Below are 7,487 nucleotides of genomic sequence, written 5' to 3' on the forward strand. Positions count from 1 at the left end.
ATTCCATTCCTGGGTATGTAACGGAGAAAAACAAAAACACTAATTCAAAAAGATACATGCACCCCAATGCTCATAGCAGCATTATTTACAATTGCTAAATATGGAAAAAATCTAAGTGTCCATTGATAGATGACTGGATAAAGAAGATATGGTACAATGGAATACTACTCAGCCATAAAAAAGAATAAAATCATGCCATTTTCAGTAAAATGGATGGAACTGGAGATTGTCATTCTAAGTGAAGTAAGCCAGAAAGAGAAATAAAAATACCATATGATATCACTTAGATGCAGAATTTTAAAAAGACACAAACGAACTTTACAAAACAGAAACAGACTCATAGACATATAAAACAAACTCATGGCTCATGGGGGTAGGGGGTAGAGGGTAGGAAGGGATAAACTGAGAGTTTGAGATTTGCAGATACTAACAACTATGTATAAAACAGATAAACAACAAGTATCTACTGTAGAGCACAGGGAACTATATTCACTATCTTGTAGTAACCTATACTGAAAAAGAATATGAAAAGGAATATACGTATGTATATGTATGACTGAAACATTATGCTGTATACCAGAAACTGACACAACATTATAAACTGACTATACTTCAATAAAAAAAAAAAAACTTTTTTAATTTAAAAGAAAAAGAAGCAGACTTGCAGATACAGAGAACAAACTAGCGGTTACCAAAGGGGAGGGGCAACATAGGGATGGAGAAGTGGGAGGCACAAACTATTGGGTGTAACATAGGCTCAAGGATGTATTGCACAACACGAGGAATATAGCTAAGATTTTGTAATAACGATAAATGGAAAGTAACCTTTAAAAATTGTATTAAAAATTAAAATAAATAAAAACTTTAAAAACATTTTAAAAAGAAAAATCAGAGAAGCTGGCACAGGAGCACACGAATTTTCTGCCTAACACTGATTATTTGGCCCCTGTGGCTGGAAGTGTGCCCTGTCCGCTCACCCTCCTTGCCACCACGCACCCAACATGCATGTATTTCCTCCTCTAACCTCATTTTTAGTTACACCACCTCCCAGGCTCCCACACTTGTGAGTTTGTGGCCTCTGTCCTCTTCTGTCATCTCCTTGGGGTCTTACCCCCCTGCTAATCAAGGAAAGTAGTCAAGGAAGTCAAGGTAGGGGTACTTCCAGTAGGGCCCCTTCTTGCTGTTGGAGTTGGGCCCACTGGTCTCCTCTGGCTCAGTGTCCTAACACCCAGGGCCACGTCCCTGAGGTCTGACATGGGGTGCCCAGGAAGCAAACAAACCTTGCCCCTCTGCTTCCAATAGGAACAGCCTTGAGATGAACACTCTGCGTGGGAGTTTACAGGATTCCTTCAGGGCATATTTGCCAAGGTCCAGAAGCTTCCAAGAGCATGGGTGATCCAATGCATCTTCCTGCCCTCGCCCCTCACGTTCTTTGAAGCATCTGTGCCCTGCAGGTACCCCAATCTGAGCGGGCAGGACGGGAGAGGCACCTGCGTGTCCACCAGGGCTGTAGGGGTGTGGACTGCGCAGGCAGGAGGGATCCTGGCTACGGCCGTGAACATGTGACTGCCCGGGAAGAAGTGCCCTGTCTCAGGAACAATCAGATGGCCCCAGGCATCCATCCCAGTCCACAAGTTTCTAGCCATGTGTCCCGAGGCTTGGGACTTGACCCTTCAGTGTCTATTTCCACTTCTATGAAATCAAGAGAATGATGCTTCACAGAGGTGTTAGGAGGACTCGGCCAAACCCTAGTGCTTCCCACAGCGCGCCTGGTGCACAGTCGGGACCCAGTGGATGCTAGCGCTCTTCCTGTTAACAGTTCAGTCTAATGACCCAAACTAGAAAGAGACTAGCGTGCACTGAGTAGAGAAAGAAAGAGACTTTGGCCTGGGGAGAAGGACTGAGAAGGTTTGTGGGCTCGGAGAGTCACCGGAAGGGTACTAATTTCAAGAAAGATCTAGCACGCTGGTCAGGGCCACAGCCAGCCATCAGGCAAGTGGACAGACGCCTCGGGCTCAGAAGGGACTGCTCCTGGAGGGGCAGCCAGAGGAGGCAGGACCAGGGTCCCTTGGGGGACTCAGCCACTCGGCTCACTGTGCCCAGTCTGGTAGGAGAGTAGATGGACAAACAGAGCTGGTAGTAGGACAGACCAGACAAAAAAGATAGTGAAAGGCTTTTGGGATGTGTGCGGTGATTTCTTAGTAAATTTACAATACATGTTTACTATACTAAGTATAATAAATATATGTATTATCATATCTAATAACAGTAAAAATAGTTAACATGGATTGAGTGCCAGGCACTATTCGAAACACTACTCTTCAGAACCATCCCTCCAAAGCAGATCCTACTATTATCAACACTTTACAGATGAGGAAACTGAGACACAGAGGGGTTAAGTAAGTTGCACAAAGACACACAGCTGGGAAGTGGGATCCCAGGCAGTCTGGGTCCAGAGCCAATACCCTCAGCTTCTATCCTTCTCTCCCTCTTGTTTGATGCTCTCATCCCACTGCAATGTGACCAAGGCTGCCGCTATCTGCACTCCTGAGCCCTTCAACCCCACTCGACTGGCTAAGGTTGGGGCCCATGCCCCCTTTCTGGAGGCCCCTGGGTGCTGCCACACCCACTGTAGGCTGCCCACCTCAGTGCCCTGTGACCCAGGACCATGGTCTCAGCTTAGCAGATCTGGAGCAGCCACCACAGCCCTGCCAGAGGCCTTGAGATGGCCTGGCATAAGGGTACCACCCAGAGGGAGCATCCTGGGCTGCCTGGTGACTGATTGATCCCAGGAGATGCAGAGACGGTGATGCGGAAGGGCAGAAACCCTTCTGAGATCAGAAAGCATCCTCCAGACCAGAGAGTGAGAGTGAGGATGTCTGGGCCCGAGGGAGAAAGGGAGCGAGTGGCAGCAGGGGCAACGCGTGACATAAGGCGGGAGGTGAGGGGGCCACTGCAGCCTGAGACTGGGCTCTGGGGCATGAGGCAGGCCTGGGTCTACTCCTGCCCCTCCCCTTTTTACTGCTTGTCCCTTGTAAATCAGAGCTGAGACCAGAGGGAGGTGGTGGAGCAGTTAAAGATGGGGGTCTGGAGCCAGACTGTGTGGGCTTGGATCCAAACTCTGCTAATTCCAGCATATGACCTCTTTGTGGTACAGTTTTCTCGCCTGTAGAGTAGGGGTGATATTTGCTACCATATATGGTTGCTAGGAGCATTAAGCGTCTATATAAGTGCCTGGTATAAATTATAACTTGAACATGACAGAGGTCCTAGGAAGTAAGTTCTATTAAGAACAGTGCCTTGCACCTAATAAGTATAGATCAGTTAAATCTATCTCATTGGAGTGTTGAGGGGTTTTAAGGAAACAGCATCTGAAAACCTTACATTATTTGTGCTTCATGAATGACCATTCTCTCTCCTTGTCATGAATACGCATTTTCAGAATCGGAATCCTCAATCTTTTGGTCACTTGTCGTACTCTGCGCTCCCCACGGCCTTGCACGCCCCCCACTTTGACTCAGCCCGTGCTGGGTACCCCACACACAGCCCTCCCCGCATGCCGGCTCAGGCCCAGGCTGTCCCGCGTGTGGGCAGCACAAGGTATGCTATCCAAAGCCCTTTCTCGTTCATGAGCCCGGACGCTGAGAACAGCAGAGGGCACTGATGATGCGGGTGAGGTGGGGGGTGATTTGGTCATTGGGTGACCTTGGCCAGGCCCCTGCACTTCTCTGGGCCTATCCACTCATCTGTAAAAGGGGATAATATCCCTGCCCCTTGACCTCACAAAGCTGCTGTGAGCAGGAAATGAATTTATGCATGCATGGAGGAGCCTTGAGGTGTTGTATGGATATTATAATCAGGTAGCCAAAGGAGGGGCTTTATGGGCCCCATTATGGGCCAGCTGGTGAGGGAAGGCTTTCCAGAAGGGTGTTATGCTCTGAGTAGTGTTGCCCTGAGACCAGAGCCTTCGGTGTAATCATTCACCAGTCTGGCTCTGGCCGGGAGAAGGAGGCCGAGCAGGCCTATATGCTGCAGGGAGGCCAAATTTGGACATGGACAACGCAGGAGGCGGACCGTGGCCAGGGCTCGGGGAGGGAGGGACTGCGCTCCCCATGACTGCCTGGCAGTGACTGTGATGACTGCGAGTAGGGGTTCATTTCTCCCCAGGGACGGAGGAGCCCCCCCAGAGGAGCCAGATCACAGGCAGAGGGGCAGGACTCCAGATGCTCCACAGACAGCCCTGGGGGCTGAAGTAACGACAGGAAAGGAGCCCCACCAGCGGTGCTTCCTGTGGGTTAGAAAGTGCTTCCCCATTCATTGTTCATCCTTTCCTTTCTCTTACAGGATTCTGAGCCTGACCAGGGCTGGGGGTGGTGTAAGGGGTAGGGGGACCATGAAGTCTGAAGCAAGTGTGTGTGTGTGTGTGTGTGTGTGTGTGTGTGTGTGTGTGTGTGTGTGTGTGTGTGGAAGAGGTGGGGGGGGGGTGGGAGGTGGGAGATGCGCTCAGAGAAGATGGAGGAAAATCTGGTTCAGGCTGAGTGGACGCCAGAGCAGACAAGACTCCTGAGAACAGAGGCAGGGGCCCCAAGGCGGCCTTTCTGGCCTTCCATTTGTACCCTGGGCAGCTCTGGGGTGGGGTTCACAGAGCCTGCTCAGCCCTCAGAGGGGAACCTGTGCTGGGGGAGGGGCAGGAGGCCGCTGCTGAGAGCACAGGGTGCCTGTCTTCCCTCTGGCGGCAAAGGTATCCTCCCTGCCCTCAGCAGGGAGAGGGGGGTGCGGGGAGGGGGGATGTACTGAGTGAGCGGTGCTCCCTGGAGTTCCGCAACTCGAAGCCCAGGGCCCTCAGCCAGCCTGCTAGTCCCAGCTGTGCAGGTGAACCACTGGCTGGGCTGCTCAGAGGATGCCGAGGAAGTGTGGAAGTCCCCCACGGGTGCCCTCCTTCTCCCCCTGGAAACACCTTGACAAAGCTCATTTCCTGAGGCAACTGTGGGAAACTGGTTCAGAACAGGTCAAAGCAATGTGATAGGAAACAAACAGAGCTGGAGTGTCACCTCCCACTCCACACCCCCACCCTCGGTGCACACGGCCTTCCAAGCCACCCATCCATTCAGTGACTCCTTCTTGAGAAACCCCAGATCACACACTCAGGAACGTGTGTGTGCGCACGCACCTGATATGACACATCTGTGTGTGCTGTTGTGGACACATGCCTGCATTCTCTGAGCCTCTACTTCTTGGAACTTGCAGGTGTCGCCTGCGCTTCCGGTATGCATATGTCTGGGAGCATATGTGCACATGGGCATCTGGGAACAGGTCAGTCCAGGAGCTCACAAAACTTAAAGGGAATGTCTGCTGGATGCCCAGGGACCAGCCAATAAAATGATTTCTGGAGCCCTGGGATGTAGCCAGATCTCCGGGGGAGAAAGGGAGTGACAGGTGATAGAGGCTGAGTGTGAACCCACAGGGTGGGTGTACAGATGGGTTTTCACTCTCTTGCCCTATGGTCCTTCTCTCCCATCATGGCTCCAAACCCACAGACCCGGCTGTGTAGATCCCAGCTCTGACTCAACCCTGAAAGGGTCCCAGATAACTAGACAGAGCCCAGCCCTCACCTCCTGGAGGAGAAGCCCAGTTAAAACAAGAAAAGACCTTCTTGCAGGAGGTCCCAATCTGATAGAGCAGGTGCCCCCTGCTCAAGGAAGCCTCAATCTGTGCACAGAGATACTCCAACCAATTTAGCATGTGGGTAGCCCCTAACAGGCTAAAATTCTCCCATCCTGTGCCCAGAACAAGGGTAGGATCCTTGGACAGGTGGGCGGTGCTTCTGCCTCCAGCGGCTGCCTGCCTGCCAGTCCAGCCTGTGGTACAGAGCAAAGGCCGAGGAGAGCCGCCAGGCCCAGGCGGGGGAAGAGAGCTGGATTATAAATAGGCCCGGGACCAGCCTTCCGGGGAGAGGAGGGGAGCCCTGCGGTACAACGCTTTGCAGCCCACAGCGTGGAAAGGCCTCTTTTAAGAGATCCAGAGAGCTCAGGAGAGATGCTGACCTTGCCTTCCGGACCCCCCTTAGCCCTAACCCGGGCTCAGCTTCCAGGCCCCAGAGAAGCCAGGCCCCTCTCCCTGTTTGCCTCAGTTTCCCTCTGGGTCGCCTCTCCCCGAGGATGTGTGCCTTTGCAACACTCAAAAGCGATCTGGCCTGGGCGAGGAGTCGTCTCTCACATCCCGGTGCTCTCCAGGGTGGAGAGCCGCGGCGTCCCCTCCCCGATCCCACCCTCCTCTTCCGGGGGGATCGCTGGCCCCTCCTACCTGCAAACACCGCGGAGCAGTAGGCATCGCTGATGTCGGAGTCCGGGGTGTGCACGTTCTCGGCATAGAGGATGAAGACCCTCAGCATGACTGGCGCGAGTCAGGGCCCCGTGCGCGCAGGGCGCGGAGAGGGCTGGGGAAGGTCGGACAGGGCCGAGGCGCAGCTCGTGGGTCCCCTCACTGTAGAGGGCTAGCGGAGGGGGGCCAGCTCGGATCACTGGCTCCTGGCTCAGAGCCGCGGCTCTTGGAAGAGGAACAGGCCAGTCCCGGGCTGCTCCAGTGGGCTCCGCTCGTTCCCCGCCCCAGCTGCGCTTAGTCCGCTTTTCAGCGGGCGCTCCGAGGAGAACAGGGGCTTCTGCTCATCCTCCACCCCCGCCGCCCTACCCGGGCTCGGCTGAGCTGTAATTCAATGCTCCGACCGCAGACTCTCCCAATGACACGGCATTTTGCACCTGGCGGTGGAACAGCGGACTGGGCGGCGGTCGCGGTGGCCGGGGACTGGATCTGGGCTCCCGGCGCCCGGCGCAGTCCAGATCTCACTCCTGAACGGGGGAAGGCTTGGTCCCTCCCCCGACCGCCCACCTCCAGCCGTGCGCGACGCCAAGCCCGTCGCCTCCTCCCGCCGCGAGGATTCCAGCACTCTCCTCGGAGCCAGTCGGACTGCCCCAGGGACGCGCTGGGGAGCAGGCGCAAGACCGACACTTTCCCGAGGGAAGACCCGAGCTAAGGAATTTCATTGAACGGCAGCGCCGGCTGCCTTAAAAACTTTGTACCCTTCGTCTGCATGTAAAAACAACACATGCTACTTTTAGCACTGAAGCATAAAAGAAATCGCCGAGTCTGAGAAATACAGTATTAACATTAGAATATTTACCAAGCCAGGCTTTTTCCTGTAAATCGCATGCGTATATGTATGTAAATTACAGTATTTATTGTACACCTTAGATCAGAATGTCTGCATTTTTCTGTGCCCTGCTTTTTCATGTCACATTTTTTTGCATCATTAAAAATCTTTATGAAGTTTTTTTTCAATAGCTACATACTTTTCTATCATATGAATATATTAAATTCACAAAACTTTCTCCTATTGCTGCACATTTAGGCTCTTCCCATTTTCTTACCAGCGGAGTAGTAAGAAATTATTTTTTATGTAAAAACTGGGATATAAACCCCCCTTGAGCCCC

The 7,487-nt window shown here is 52.8% G+C and overlaps 1 protein-coding gene across 9 annotated transcripts in view; it reads right to left on the reverse strand.

The window, feature by feature from the left end:
• DYSF (dysferlin) overlaps window positions 1-6,854 on the reverse strand; it is a 201,700-nt gene extending 194,846 nt beyond the window's left edge. For 8 of the 9 annotated variants that reach the window (XM_010994650.3, XM_010994646.3, XM_010994648.3 and 5 more), the window contains exon 1: window positions 6,304-6,853. In XM_010994650.3, coding sequence (XP_010992952.3) covers window positions 6,304-6,391 — 88 coding nt within the window. In that variant the 5' untranslated portion in view covers window positions 6,392-6,853. Of the gene's footprint in view, window positions 1-6,303 lie in introns of all 9 variants that reach the window. The other variant, XM_064494404.1, reaches the window with a different exon arrangement.
• Between the last annotated feature and the right edge of the window lie 633 nt (window positions 6,855-7,487).

Source organism: Camelus dromedarius, chromosome 15, assembly GCF_036321535.1.
Source record: "Camelus dromedarius isolate mCamDro1 chromosome 15, mCamDro1.pat, whole genome shotgun sequence".
NCBI lineage: Eukaryota > Metazoa > Chordata > Mammalia > Artiodactyla > Camelidae > Camelus > Camelus dromedarius.